The sequence below is a fragment of the Mastomys coucha genome, unplaced genomic scaffold (genome assembly GCF_008632895.1).
Source record: "Mastomys coucha isolate ucsf_1 unplaced genomic scaffold, UCSF_Mcou_1 pScaffold3, whole genome shotgun sequence".
NCBI classification, from domain to species: domain Eukaryota; kingdom Metazoa; phylum Chordata; class Mammalia; order Rodentia; family Muridae; genus Mastomys; species Mastomys coucha.
Genome location: NW_022196909.1, coordinates 41,086,329 through 41,101,380, shown reverse-complemented (window position 1 = coordinate 41,101,380; position 15,052 = coordinate 41,086,329). Strand labels below are relative to the sequence as shown.

General features: G+C 48.0%; 1 protein-coding gene across 1 annotated transcript in view; it reads left to right on the top strand.

The window, feature by feature from the left end:
- Pcnt (pericentrin) overlaps positions 1 to 15,052 on the top strand; it is a 95,455-nt gene that overhangs the window by 641 nt on the left and 79,762 nt on the right. Inside the window, exons 2-8 of the mRNA XM_031346998.1 lie at positions 1,604 to 1,816; positions 7,181 to 7,252; positions 7,827 to 8,082; positions 10,173 to 10,228; positions 10,420 to 10,594; positions 11,119 to 11,255; positions 14,818 to 14,929. Coding sequence (XP_031202858.1) covers positions 1,604 to 1,816; positions 7,181 to 7,252; positions 7,827 to 8,082; positions 10,173 to 10,228; positions 10,420 to 10,594; positions 11,119 to 11,255; positions 14,818 to 14,929 — 1,021 coding nt within the window. The remainder of the gene's footprint in view (positions 1 to 1,603; positions 1,817 to 7,180; positions 7,253 to 7,826; positions 8,083 to 10,172; positions 10,229 to 10,419; positions 10,595 to 11,118; positions 11,256 to 14,817; positions 14,930 to 15,052) is intronic.

Sequence of the window (15,052 nt, the reverse complement as noted above, 5' to 3'; positions counted from 1 at the left end):
TTGCTCTCGAGTGGTGTCCTGTCGTTGTGCTTCGTTGTTCGCTCTCTGGCCGGGCCCCGCAACTGCCATACTTACGAGGCTCCTCTTCTCACCTCCCTCTGCCTCAGATTCCGAATTCGTTTGATCCTCTACGCTGGGAACACTTTTGTGTCTGTTCAGATAGTTGTCTGAAAGGTGATGGGGAATCAGAGGAAGAGACGGCGCGAACATTTTGAAAGTGGATCTCTGGCCCCCTATCATGGCTGTGGAACCAGAGCTTGGCTCCCTACCCTGTACTGTCAGGGCTAGCTAGGTATTGTCTCCACCAAAGGGCTGGGTTGATTTTTTGGTTCGCCTAGTAGCAGCAAGTCGTCTTTTTCGTCAACAACCTCCCCCACCACCATCACCCTGCCCCCGTCCCTTTAAAACATACAAAATACGCAGTGGAAGTGAGATGTCAGATTACAAGTGCCACCCAGAAGCCATTGTGGTCCTTATAGGGCATAGGCCAGGCACATGAGGAATGAGGGAGTGTGAAGTTTAGTACTTCACCAGGGGACCTGATGTCTGCACTTGGGTGGTTTGTGAACCCCAGTAGATGTGCTTAAGGGAGAAGGCGGCTAATGAGAAGAACCAAGAGGCCACTCATTGAATGTCCATAGCCAGAAACCAAGTACATGCTGCAGAAAGAGATCTCTGTGGTACACAGTTGCACTCAGTGGAGGAAGGCAATAGATTAGAACAGGGTTGGTACTGTAGGCGGTGCCCTTCAAATTTCTCTTCACACTGATAAGTAGGTGGCCTTGTTAATTTCCTCCGACAACGAAAACTGTGCGTTTCTGTTTTTATCGACAGGGGCACATTTGCTTGTACGGCCTTGGTTGTGATTCGAGGGAGTAGATGTTCCCCTGTGAAACCTTGGTGCTCCAGCACTTGCCTTTTTGAAGAGGGTGTGAGAGGGAGATGGTGCGTGAATACAGTGGAAAAGTCTTGTATCTGAGGGACTGAAAGCAGCTAAGCTGTGCCTCTGACTGGCAGGCAACATTCTGGGATGGTCCCCAGTGCTTTGCTGCGCCGCATCAGGAGAAGTAGAACATCACATTCCGCAAGGAAGATGCTAGATTGACCTGGCTTAATTAAGTTTTTGCTATTTCTGTACTTTGTCTCGGAGTCTATGGCTAAGAAGTTTTGGCTGGGCGATATATTTCTTCGATTAGGGAAGAATGGGGGGCAAGAAGGGGATGGTCTAGCTTCATATAATAGTGTTAAGACTTGACTCTGCCTTAATTAAGCTCTCAGTGTGTTAAACAGATGCATTTTAAAATCTGCTCTATCCAAGGCTTAGAACAGCTAATCTTCCAACCAGCCATATTGTTTTCTTTTGTCAGCTTGTAGGCCTAATTAATAGCCATTTGTAGACTCAGTATACTTTTGAGCCTAAGGCCAGGGGCATAGATGTCAGTGAAGGCCTCATTTTTCTGGGAAAGCGGTCGCTCGCCTCGTGTGGCTGAGTGGTCGGAGCTAGCGCGAACCTCATGCTCCCCACAAGCGTGGTGACTTTGTGGTTTTGTTACTTTTTCCTCGTTTACCTCTGCTTCTACTACTTCTCTCAATTTTTCCGCAGCTTGCTAACTTCCGACAGAGAAAAACAAAAGGTGACTGTCCGAATTCGAAGAAAAAGACGGCGAAGAGGAAGGGTTCGGCTGTCCATGCGTCTGTCCAGGAGGAGGGTCCGGTAGCCGCCCCCAACAGCGAGCTCTCCCAGGGAGGGGCCATCTTTGAGAAGGAGTCGTGCAGCAACACCCTGGAGAGGGCCAGAGGGGCATCTGCAGCTCAGGTAGAGTTACTCATCGTTAAGTTAACATGTTGTGTTGTCTAGCTTCCGTTCCTTGCCGTGGTAATTGACAAATTTACTTCTATTTTTGCCTTTCAAAAATCGGGAAAGAGGGATTTTAGTTTATTTTTTATTTATTTACTTATTATTTTTGTTTTCTGAGACAGGGTTTCTAACTCACTCTGTAAACCAGGCTGGCTTTGAACTCAAAAATTCGCCTGCCTCTGCTTCCCAAGTGCTGGGATCAAAGGCGCGCACCACCACTGGCTGGTGGGATTTTAGTTTATAAAAGGTGGGTAAATAGGTTTCACATGAATAGATGACTCAACTTTACAGTTGACTTTTGTTTCTTCTTGTGTGTGACCTGGCACCCTGTGGAGGATGACTTGGTGGAGTAAGCCTTCTCCTTCCACCGTTATGTGTCTTCTAGGCATTGAACCTAGGTTGCTTGGTTTATGTGGCAAGGGCTTTTACCCACAGCCCGGTGACTTGTCTTTAATATGATTTTTGAAGAGTTTCGGACAGTTGTTTAAAGCGTGGTGCCATTTTGGTGACAGCGCTCCGGGTGCAGGTGTGGTGCATTCTATGAGACATTCCTTCACCTGCTTTGAATGCACCTGCGGGTGGGATTAGGGGAAGGGCGAAGGCGTGGCAGAAATGGTGTTCGGTGGAAAGAGCTGGCCTCTGGCTGCTTAGTTTTATGAATAGTGGCGACCATCTCCCCACCCCGCAGAGACTCCCTCACCTCCCTGGTCCTGCAGACTACTCCTTTTTTTTTAAAAAAGATTTGTTTATTATGTATATGAGTACACTGTCACTCTCTTCAGACACAGCAGAAGAGGGCATCAGATCTCATTTCAGATGGTTGTGAGCCACCATGTAGGTTTGTGGGACTTGAACTCACCTCTAGAAGAGCAGTCAGTGCTCTTAACCACTGAGCCACTCTCCAGTCCTGCAGGCTACTCTTTTTTTTTTTTTTTTTAAGGTTTTCCGAGACAAGGTTTCTCTGTGTAGCCCTGGCTGTCCTGGAACTCACTCTGTAGACCAGGCTGGCCTCGAACTCAGAAATCCGCCTGCCTCTGCCTCCCAAGTGATGGGATTAAAGCCGTGCGCCACCACTGCCCGGCTTCTGCAGACTACTCTTAAGTGGAACTCCTGTGTGGACTATAAATAAGGCCTTGGAATCTTGAGAGCCCTTGATATGTGCAGTTAGCTCTAGCTGGGAAACTCAAATTTCTCTTAGGCAGAAAAGAATTTCAAAAGATAAAATTTCTCTGAAAGTAATGATACGTCTTGTCTGCCCTATCTGAGGGAAAAAAAATGATTGTTATCAGTATATCACCTGTGAGCTCTACTTGCAAGTTTGGGATTTTGTTTCTTTTGAAAGCTGCAGGACCTTACCTTGGTGTCCCCTTGTGCTCTGGCAAGCTGGAGCTCTCTAGGGGGGTGCGTGTCATGCTGGCTTACCTTCTCTGCTGCACTCTGGGTTCCGTGGGCGTGGCCCGGCTGTTAGCTGCCCTTCACTTTAAGTTTCTTCCAGCTTCTCTCAGTGGTGGAGAAGCCATGCCAACCGGCCCCTGCTTAGCTGGCTGTGCTGCTATTTTGTGTGTCTCCTCAGGCTCTCTCAGAAGCCCAGAATGTATATTTACAGTGAGAATTTTGGTTTCTTTATAAACACAGAAATATCGTAACAATGTTTTCATTTTAATCCCAGGTGTGGGAAATGGGGGTTGCTTCAGGTTGGCCACAGCAGCTGACTGTGATTTGCCTCGAGCTCTGGCAGGGGCGTGACCTTGCCAGCTGCGGATAGTTTTTGTGAGTGTGTAACATTAGGAATTCTGGAGGCTTTTCAGAGGATATATAAATGCTACAGCCCTAGCTGGGCAGTGGTGGCGCATGCCTTTAATTCCAGCACTTGGGAGGCAGAGGCAGGCGGATTTCTGAGTTTGAGGCCAGCCTGGTCTACAGAGTGAGTTCCAGGACAGGCAGGGCTACACTGAGAAACCCTGTCTTGAAAATACAAAAAAAAAAAATAGTAAAAGACCTGCCTAGTATGGCTGGCGAGATGGCTCAGCGGGTAAGAGCACCGACTGCTCTTCCTAAGGTCCTGAGTTCGGATCCCAGCAACCACATGGTGGCTCACAACCATCCGTAATGAGATCGGACGCCCTCTTCTGGTGCGTCTGAAGACAGCTACAGTGTATTATGCCTGAGCGAGCCCCCGGAGCAAGGAGAGGTCCTAAGTTCAATTTCCCAGCAGCCACATGATGGCTCTAGGCCATCTGTACAGCTGCAGTGTACTCATACACATAAAATAAATAAAATAAATCTTTAAAAAAAAAAAGATCTGCCAAGTATAGTGGACACTTTGTAGTTTTTAAAATGTTTAAATTAGGGCTGGAGAGATGGCTCAGTGGTTTGGAGTTCTTGCTGCTCTTGGAGGACACAGGATCCTAGCACATGGTGACTCACAACCATCTTTAACTCCATTTCCAGGAAGTATGGTACCCTCTTCTAATCTTTACACTCACCCGACACATACATGGTGTGCATACGTTCATGCAAGGGAAAATTGCTTGCAGACATAGAATAAACCTAAATAAATCGAAAAATTTAAAAAAAAGCAACAACCTTTAAACAGAGAAATTAAAAAAACTTTTTTTTTTTTTTTTAAAGCCAGACGTAGTGGCATATGCCTTTAATCCCAGCACTGGGAGGTGGCGGGGTGGGGTGGGTAAAGACAGGTGGAGCTCTGTGAGGTCTGGGACAGCCAGAGCTACATAATAGAGGAGACCCTATCTCTCAATAAAAAACAAAACAAAATAAAAAACGACAAACTTTGCTGCCTCACCCAAGCACAGGGTATTCAGTAACGGTCAAGTTGGAGGCCAGCCTGGGATCTGGAATAAAGACTGTCTCAGTCAAAGCCAGCAGCCACAGTGTGCTGGTCCGTGCTGGAATCCACGTGGAAATAGCGCTGTGTGCTAACTGCCGAGGCTGCTCACACTCTGCTCTCCGCCTCACCTTCTTCTGACCAAAACTGAATGCTACATTCTTGGATTTGGAGTCCCTGGTCCCTTCCCACCTGTGCTGATCTCTTAGTCTTCCTGAGACACACCAAAGAACGACTAGCAAGTTCTTTTGTAGCATACCTATGAAATGTCAGTTTACATCTATCCTTGTGGCTCAGTTCAGTCAGAGTTCCCGGCAAGAGTGTTCGCGTCGGTCCTTTGCTGGGACCATGGGAACCTGCCTCTAAACCTATCTGCTACTTAAAAAGAAATTTTGTGTTGTCATTTTGTGTGTCATGGGTGGTTTTGCCTTCTGGTGAGTGCACCTCCTGTGCCCTTGGGGACCAGAAGAGGCCATCTCATTCCCTGGAACTAGAGTTACATGTGGTTGTGAGCCACCGTGTGTGCGCTGCCTCTCAAATGTGAGGTGCAGGACAACAGTGCTGTTGGGTGGGCGGTGGTGGCGCACGCCTTTAATCCCAGCACTTGGGAAGCAGAAGCAGGTGGATCTCTTGAGTTCGAGGCCATCCTGGTCTACAGAGTGAGTTCCAGGACAACTAGGGCTACATGGAGAAACCCTGTTCTGGAAAAAGCAAAAAATGAAAACAACCAACCAACCAACCACCCCAGTGCCCTTAACTGCTGAGCTACTAGCTAGCCACTGTTTTGTAACTTGGTTCATTGTGCTTTTCATTTTAGGATCTAAGTCCCCAACTCCCATCTTATCTATCTCTCTTCCTAAGCCACAGTCTCTTCTCTTTGCTCAACTTAGGTTGTTAAATTTCTGGTTCCTTTCGAGTTGTTTTTTTTTTAAAAATTCCTCTTTCGGGAAATTCTTTTCCTTGGTACTCGTTAAATGTTTTTCTTTACTGGGTGATGGTAGCACACACCATTAGTTCCATTACTCCAAAGGCATAGGAAGGTGGGGCTCTGTAAGTTCAAGGTCCACTTGGTAAACAGCAGTGGTTCTGACCTTCCTAACCCTGGGACCCTTTAAGACGGTTCCTTATGTTGTACTGAACCCCAACCATACACTTATTTTCATCGCTACTTCATATCTATAATTTTGTTACTGTTATGAATTGTAATGTCAATATCTAATATGCAGGATATCTGATACATGACTCCCGTGAGTGAGAGGATCATTTGACCCCCAAAGGGGGCACAACCCATATACATGTTGAGAACTGGTTATCTACGAGTGGGTTCTAAGGACAGCCCAGGCTACACAGCAAAGCCCCACCTCAAAAACAAAAACAAAAACAAAACCCAAAGATAACAACAGGGAAGCAAAAAAAAAAAAAAAGAGTGGCATGGGTGAGGCGAACGTGTGCCTTGGCTCAGAGTGTGAAGGTCAGAGGACTTTTCAGGGTTACTCTGTCCTCTCACGGTCTCTGTGAGACAGCCTCTTATTTCTGCTGCTAGGTCGTAGACGTGAGCTTCCAGCAGAGTCTCTGGTGTGAGCTGCTTCATCTAGCTTTTTTATTTTTTTTTAAGATTTATTTATTTATTTTATGTATGTGAGTACACTGTAGCTGTCCGGATGTTGTGAGCCTTCATGTGGTTGTTGGAAATTGAATTTTTAGGACCTCTGCTCACTCTGGTCAGCTCCGTCAGCTCCGATCGCTCTAGTCAAGATTTATTTATTATTATACATAAGTACACTGTAGCTGACTTCAGATGCTCCAGAAGGCGGCGTCAGGTCTCATTACAGGTAGTTGTGAGCCACCATGTGGTTGCTGGGATTTGAACTCAGGACCTTCAGAAGAGCAGTCAGTGCTCTTGAAAGGCTTTAGAATTTAAAATGTGAGTCATTGGGTGGTCGCGTCATCCCGAGACTTGAGTAGGGATCTCCCCAGTTCTGGGGGTCTTTCACTCTTACCCACTGAGCCATCTTGCCAGCCCTTGGGATAGACTGTCTTACCCACCAAGCTGTCCCTGGTGCTGGCCCTCCTCGGTTCTCTTTTTACTTTGATACTAAGTCAGGGTGCTGCTGTTACCCAGGCTGGCTTTGAACCTGTGATAGACCAGGCAGGCCTTGAGTTTACAGCTCTCCCGCCTCAAACTCCATGGTGCTAGGAATACAGGTGTGCCCCCTGTGCTCCACTTTCCTTTTCATTTAAAGCTTTAGTCTAGCTATCTAGCCTATCCTGGTCCAAAGGATGTGGCCCCGGGTGGCCTTGAACTCAGGATCCTCCTGTCTTTCCCTAGATTTCTGTCTTTCATGTAGTTTGCCTGGACTGAAGTGTGTGTTAGTATTTTCCTCTGCTACCTCTCATCCACGTTAACAGATTGGACCAAATGTTGATTGAAGTATTTGGGGATTCTCTAGGCTACAATGTTTGCTTTCTCCTAGGAACTAGAAGACTCTGAACTGGATGTGACTGACCTGCAGGGACAGCAGCAGACACAGCCACAGCCACCCCAGGTGATCAGCAGGGCTCCCAGCCTTCACGGGGTCTTAGCCCCTTCTGTCCCAATTTTACCAGGACACAGTGGGTCCTGGTTGCTGATGGGGGGAGGAGGGCGGTTAGGTAGGAGAGACTCGTTCCAAAGTGGACAGGTGGGGGCGGTGGCTTGCCATCTCCTTCTTTGCCTTATTATTTCTGCCTTCTCTCTGGGAGTCCATTCCCCAAGCAAATGGAGGGTCATGTGTAGACACGTGGGGCTGTGAGTCTGCCATGATGTGTGTTTTGCTTTCATTCTGGTGCTACCGTTAGTGAGGCAGCACCCTTCTGCTGTCAATCACACAGCAACATAGAGCTGGGGCGCCACCCACCTGCTGTCAATCATAGAGCAGCATAGAGCTGGGGCTGCACCCTCCTGCTGTCAATCACGTGCTAGCATAGAGACTGGGCGGTACCCTCTTAATTTGCAAGCTTTTTCTCCCTCATTCGTTTGCAATTTCCTGCTTGGTGTTGCCTTGCATCAGGCCTGGCTCCTCTCTGCCGTCCTGGTTTCTGACCTGGGTCTCATCAGGCCTGGCTCCTCTCTGCCTGCAGACTGCCCACAGCCTTGAGCTAGAAGCATTGCGCTTGAGCCTGAACAACATGCACACAGCACAGCTGGAGCTGACGCAGGCCAACCTGCAGAAGGAGAAGGAGACGGCGCTGACTGAGCTCCGGGAAATGCTCAATGGCCGCCGGGCACAGGAGCTGGCGCTGCTGCAGAGCAGGCAGCAGTGCGAACTGGAGCTGATGCGAGAGCAGCACGCCCGCGAGAAGGAAGAGATGGCGCTCCGCAGCGGGCAAGAAACAGGTACCGAGCAAAGACAGGACCATGTGTTCCCACTTGTCCTTTTCTGGTTGGAGCTTAGCCTTTAACAGCTGAGTCATCTTTCCAGACCTGCCACCACGGGCACGCGAGCATGCACGTGCACACATATGCACACGCACACACATATGCACACGCACACTTGAAGCAGCTTGCTGATTTTCCAAATCATTTTTACCTGAGTACATGCTCCTGGTTTTTGTTTTGTTTTGATTTTCTGTTCCTCGGAAGGAGGGGAGCCATCTGGTGGGTTGGCTGTGAGGGAAGGAAGCCGTCCAGTGGCTTCTCTGTGTTGGCAAGTCCTTACAAGTGTTCCAGCTAGGCCCCCTGCAAACCCAAGCAAACTTGCCTGAGCCTACGTGGCTGGCTGGATAGTGCTTGAGTTGGCATGGCTATTCGTCTTAGCTGTGGTCGTATTGCAGGTCTCGGTGCTGGGTCGAATACATTATTAGTCTCTGCCAACTGCCCATAGAGCAGCCTCGGTGGAACTTCCAGTTCTAGTCAGTCAGTCCGTCCGTTGTATTTTGCATGCATCGGTGTTTTGCCTGCATACACGTCTGTGACCCACGTGTATGTCTAGTGCCTGTGGCGGTCAGAAGATGGTGGCGTTCCCACTAGAGCTGCAGTTACAGATGATTCTGCTACCTTGTGGATACCCAGGTTGTCTAGAAGTTCTTAAGCCATCTAACTGTTGAGAGCCACCTCATTAGCCCAGCATTTTCTGTTGTATAAGTATCAGCTTTACTGAGAAATAATTCCCTGTCACATAGTCTCTGTGTATGAGCAGCACAGTTTGGTAGCTGAAGTTCTATAGGGATCTCCATAGCTGAGGTGGAGGACATTCATTACTTAGAAAGAGTGCTTGCTTACTTTTCTACTTGTGTCCCTGTGACAAGCATCTCTCTCCCCCCCCCCCCCCCCCTCTCTCTCTCTCTCTCTGTCTCTTTTCTTCTCTTTCCTTTTGTTTTTTTGAGATAGGGTTTCTTTGTATAGCCCTGGCTGTAGGCTGGCCTCCAGTTCACAGAGCTCCGTCTGCCTCTGCCTCCCAGTGGGTGCTGGGATTAAAGCTGAGTGTTGCCACTGCTCCTCACACCCCACCCCACCCCAGGGTTCCTCTGTGTAATAGCACTGGCTGTCCTGGAACTCCCTCTGTAGACTAGGCTGGCTTCGAACTCATAGAGATCCATCTGCCTCTGCCTTCCAAGTCCACCACCAGGCACCAGACGCATCTTCGCCTGCTGGAGAAAGCCTTCTGCCTCGCCTGGCTCGCCCCTCAGTGGGAAGGACCAGGTTTCTTTTCCCAGTGCTTTCTTTGTGTCTTTTGGCACATTGAAACAAAATACATGTTTTTTGTTTTCTTTTCCAATATAAGCTCTCTCTTTTTGGCCTTTTTATGCTTTCCATTGCACTTGCAGAGGCCCCCCTCCTTAGAGCCCCCTGGTTAGGCCTGCAACCCTAGGAAGGAAAGCACAAGGCTCCCTGGTGCTCTGGGATGTAGTACATTGCTCGCCGTGGATCCCAGTCTTTCAGTTAGCCTTAGACTTGTCTGTCGCTGCCTCTCTTGCCTCCTGCCTCTTCTCCACTTCTTCAGCCCTACCCTCTGTTGACCTTTCCACCCTGGGAGGTCCTGCTGGACTGAGGCCCTGTTGAAACCTCTCTCCTTGCACTTCTCCCTGCTTGAGTTGGGAGCTCTTGGATCAGAGGACAGCTTCTCAGGTCTCAATATCCAGTAGCTCGCCTTGGCCCCAGCTCAATGGGCATCTGAACTAAAATGCCCTGAAGTTCTTTCGTCTGAAGGGTCACGTGGGGCTGGGGGCGTTGGGACCCCAGCAGCGGATCTTCAGCTGTGCTCCTAGAACCTGAGAGCCTGGAAACCTCAGCACCCTTTCTTTTGATGGGAATGCATTTCTTATTTAAACTAACCCCATCTGGATGTCTTATCATCCTATGTGCCCCGGAGAGCTTTCCACAAGTGGACAGTGGGTACTTGAGCCCCGTTGTCTCCTGGGTAACGAGATTGTGTTGAAGTTTTAGATCCTGTGGGTCTGAACGACTTGTTATGTTTTGTCTTGCAGCTGAGCTGAAGGAGAAGTTACGTTCAGAAATAGAGAAAAACATCCAGATGATCGAGGTGTGTGGTTGATTGGAAAGAGAGTTCTGCATGCACTCCACTTTATCTTCACATTCCACCGAACTCCCCCACTGTCATGCAGATAAAGTCAGTCTAGGGAACTGGAATGTGCTGATAGGAAGTCAGTTCTTTGCGGACTGTGTTCTTCAGAGATTGGGTTGCACCACTATCTGCTTTCTCTTTGAAATTAGACCCTGAAGCAAGATTGGGAATCCGAAAGGCAATTATGTTTGGAAAATCTCCGCCAGGAATTGTCCTTGAAGCATCAGTCAGAGATGGAGGGTTTGCAAAGCCAGTTTCAGAAGGAATTGTCGGAACAGAAGGTTGAATTGGAGAAGATTTTCCAAGCCAAAGAGGAGGCTGAAGGTGAGCCCCCGACTAAAGCGAGCATATCTGAGGCCTGGGGTGCTGAGTGTCCGCTAGAGTCTGCAACTAGACTTGCCTTTTCCCGCCCTTGCTTCCAGCGTGAGCTGCTGGGGACATACATACAAGGGTATGGGTGTTTCATAGAAGCCCTCTAACATCGTCAGTTAACTAAATAAATTACTCCTAAGGCAGGAGGATGGTGGATTCTCACTTCTGATCCTGTAGATGTTATGTGACATAATGATGCTCGTGAGTTGAAATATGATTTTGTCTGTGTCTGGGTGCGTCTGCTTTCCCTCCATGGGAAGATCAGGCTGGCTCCTGAGGCGATGTCCAGAAGGAGTCTCTCTGTGCCATTGGCACATGCCCCTGTCAGGCAGTCCTGGGTATCCAGGCTTGAAACATGGCAGACAGTAGTCCGCGTGTAAACTGTGGGTTTGTTGTGAAATGCCGATCAGTAACTGCTACTGAAGACGGGAGCGCCATCTTGTCACACACTAGGTGACCTCTGTACTGCTTTCTAGTTTCCCTGAAGAACCTGGAGGCTCAGCACCAGGCAGCCATCAAGAAGTTGCAAGAAGACCTGCAGTCAGAGCACTGCCAGTATTTGCAAGATTTAGAGCTGAAATTCAGAGAAAAGGAAAAAGCCAAAGAGTTGGAGGTAGGCCTCAACGTAACGCCTTGAGTCGTTTGATTGTATGTGGGTAGGGATGGGGTATGGTGTCTGTGCATGTCTGGTGTAGACGGGGTATGTGTGGGTTCCCATGTACACCGGGGTTGGTGTCAGTGCTCTCCCCTATTGCATGCCATCTTATTTCTTCTTTGTTGTTGTTGTTGTTGTTGGTTTTTTGAGACAGGGTTTCTCTATGTGGCCATGGCTGTCCTGGAACTCACTCTGTAGAACAGGCTGGCCTCGAACTCAGAAATCCGCCTGCCTCTGCCTCCCAAGTGCTGGGATTAAAGGCGTGCACCACCACTGCCCGGCGCCATCTTATTTCTTGAGACGGGATCTCATGCTGATCCATGAGCTCACAGGTCGGCTAGACTGGCTGGCTCGCAAACCTCTGGAGTCTAATCCCCCAGCTCTGGTGTCCATCACAGACCTCTCATTGCACTCTGCCTTTTACATGGATGCCACCGAGCTGAGCTCGGGTTCTCCTGCTTGAGTAGACTTTCTAAATACCAAGCAAGCCGTTTCCCTACACCTAACTACTTGCTTTATTAGAGAAGTTCTGGAACAATTTGGAGGTGGGCCACTTCATATTTTGATGTCTGCCGAAGCTTAAGTGCTGAGTTCCAAGAGACTTAGTTATTGGTACAAAAGGCGTAGAGCTGCCAGGCCAGGCCCATAAGGTAATGTTCAATTTTTAAAAAAAGATTTATTTATTTTTATGTTGTGTACATACATGCTTAGCCTGTATGCATGTCTGTATGAGGGTGGCAGATCCTCTGGATCTGGAGTTACAGACAGTTGGGAGCTGCTACATCGGTGCTGGAATTTGAACTCAGGACCTCTGAAAGAGCAGCCAGTGCTCTTAACACTGAGCCATCTCTCCAGCCCCCTACCTTTTTGTTTTGGTTTGTTTTGTTTTGTTGAGGCAAGGTTTCTTTGTGTAGCCCTGGCTGTCCTAGAACTCTGTAGACCAGGCTGGCTCTACCACTGAGCTAAATTCCCAACCCCTCAATGTTTAATCTTGAGTTCAGAAAGTCTGTTATTCTCTACCCAGGTTCCTGAGACATTTATAAAATCTCTGAACACTAGCAACATAAGCACATACCCTCCAAGCATTAAAGCCAGAAGTTTCTAAAGCAGGGTAACCAAAGCTGGTTCTTCTGCTTATGAATTCTAGACATTTTTCCTAGTGAAATGCTACAAGTCAGACGTGAACACAGAAGGTCCTGCTCAGAGGCCTCAAGTGTTTTCATTATCCAACCCAAGAATCAAACTGTCAGGTCAAGAAATTAGGAAAAAGGGGGCTGGAGAGGTGGCTAATTTGGTTAAGAGCACCGACTGCTCTTCCAGAGGTCCTGAGTTCAATTTCCAGGAACCCCATAGTGGCTTACAACCATCTGTAATGAGATCCAATGCCCTCTCTGGTGTGTCTGAAGACAGCTACATACATAAAGTAAATCTTTTTTTAAAAAATATTTATTATTATATCTAGGTACTTCGATCTTTCTGCCTCTTGTTCTGCAGTGTTCTCTCAGCCTTAGGTGTAGGCGATGTGTTGTAGATGCCTCGATGAGGGCTGGGTACCGCAAACGTTGCGCATCGGTACCTTAACCACTTGTGGTTTTCTGTGGTGATGTCTCCTGCAAGGAGAAACTGATGTGAGTGTGGATGAGTGGTACACTTGGCTGCACACATAAGGGTGAGTGTTTCGAATGCAGTTAGGGATTATGCTGGTCTAGTAACATGGCAGTAGATTGTCCTCTAAAACCCATGGCCCTGCTAGCCCCAGGTAGCGGGTTTTCTAGTACCAGGCATGTTTCCCTCCTGCTGGGAGGGCCCTATGTTCAATTAGGGAGCTGTTGGTTACTGCGGAGCTACGAGTGCTACTGTTGTACTGTACAGTGCCTTGCCGGGCGATCACCGTGGTCCCTAGGTGTCACAGCTGGGTATATGGTTGATGGCCTCCTCTCTTTGGCAGCTTGTGTGTTATCTTCTGGAACTGGGAAAGCTAGTTCTCAGGAAGGAGCCTTTCAGGTCAGATCCAGCCGCAGTCTTCTGAGTGCTGTGGTCTGAAGTCCATGGTGCCAGACAGTAGTAGTCTTGGGTTTTTTTTTTGTTGTTGTTGTTGTTGTTGTTTTTGAGACAGGGTTTCTCTGTGTGTAGGCCTGGCTGGCCTCGAACTCAGAAATCTGCCTGCCTCTGGGGTTAAAAGCCTGTGCCACCACTGCCCGGCGGGAGGTTCCTTATTTTATGAATGGTAGTCACTGTGGTTCATGTGTTTTCAGAGAGTTCTCCAGATAAGCATGGAGTGGAACCCGTCGTAATGTTTGACCTGGAGTTCCCTGAGTAGTTTCAAAGTGACTGTGTCCTATTCTACTGGGGATCCATGGTTTCACAGTGAGCACACATGGGGCAGATGGTATAGAAATATACAGCTGTAGTTCGGGTCAGTAGGCAGGGAGTTGGCATGCTGCCCCAGGCATGGCCACAGTTGAAGCTGCACTGTGAACAAAGTTACTTTATCTTTTCTTTTTTTTTTCCTTTGTCTTTTTCTCTTTTCTCCCTTCAATGAAAGCCTCATTTTGCAATGTTCTTCTTCAAATAATAGAGGAGACTCCTCTATGCACACACTGTACAATGTTAACACTGCCTCCATAAAGCATCAATTAAGAAAGGCCAAAGAATAAGATGTTGAGCTTCTTTTAAAATAATTTAAAATATATTAACTTTCCTAAGGCAGATTTTGTGTGAGGCGTCTTGAATAGGTAGCTGCTAGCGCTGTCAAAGAACAGTGCTTGGAAGGGGCTGTCTGTTCTGGGCAGTTGAATTGCAGGGTGAATCCAATGAGGGCAAGCAGCAGAGACAAACACATGTGACAGCACAAGCCAGTGTTTCTCAAGTGCATGATGGTCAGGTAGTATTTATCAGCATATTTATTTTATTTTCTCAGCAGATACTAAGGTACAACTGTGTTTTCTCAATTGTCTCTAAGAGCCAGAGTTTGGTTTTTTGAGACAGGGTTTCTCTGTGTAGCCCTGACTGTCCTAGAACTCACTCTGTAGACCAGGTGGGCTTCGAACTCAGAAATCCACCTGCTTCTGCCTCCCAAGTGCTGGGATTAAGAAGCAGAGTTCTTAACTGGCCTAGTTGTGGAGCCAAGCCTTAGTTGTGTGGAGTCAGTGCTGACATCACTGGATTGTGCTCATTTTTATTTTTTAATGCTTACTTTTGGGAGAGTATTGCTTTGCTGGCCAGGCTGACCCCAAAGGGCTGCACTCAAGAGATTTTTTTGCCTCAGACTCTAATAGCTGAGATGACCGTGTGTATAGATAGCACTGTTGGTTTTGAAGTCAGCGTGGCCCTGATTGGTTGAGGCTGTTCAGACTGCTTTGTTTTGGTTGTAGCTTTGCTGCCCTTTGAGCTGCAGGCTCAGGATCTGCGCTCTTCCTTTTGAGATGTGAAGCCCTAGGGTGGCGTAAGGCACAGAGCCACTCGGGCTGCCTGCTCATCTCCTTCGGCTCTAATGTGAACGTTTTGTAATTTTTCACAGTTAGAGACTCTTCAGGCGTCCTATGAAGACCTCAAGGCTCAGTCGCAAGAAGAGATCCGACAGCTATGGTCCCAGCTTGAGTCTGTGAAAACCACCAAAGAGGAGCTGAATGGTGAGGACTCTTGTGGATGTTGAGGTCCACGAAGCTAAGCGATGCAGATTTTTATTTGTTTGTTTGTGTTTTTGAGGTAGCATATTGGAACCTAGGGCTTTGCACATTTTTTTTTTTTTTTTT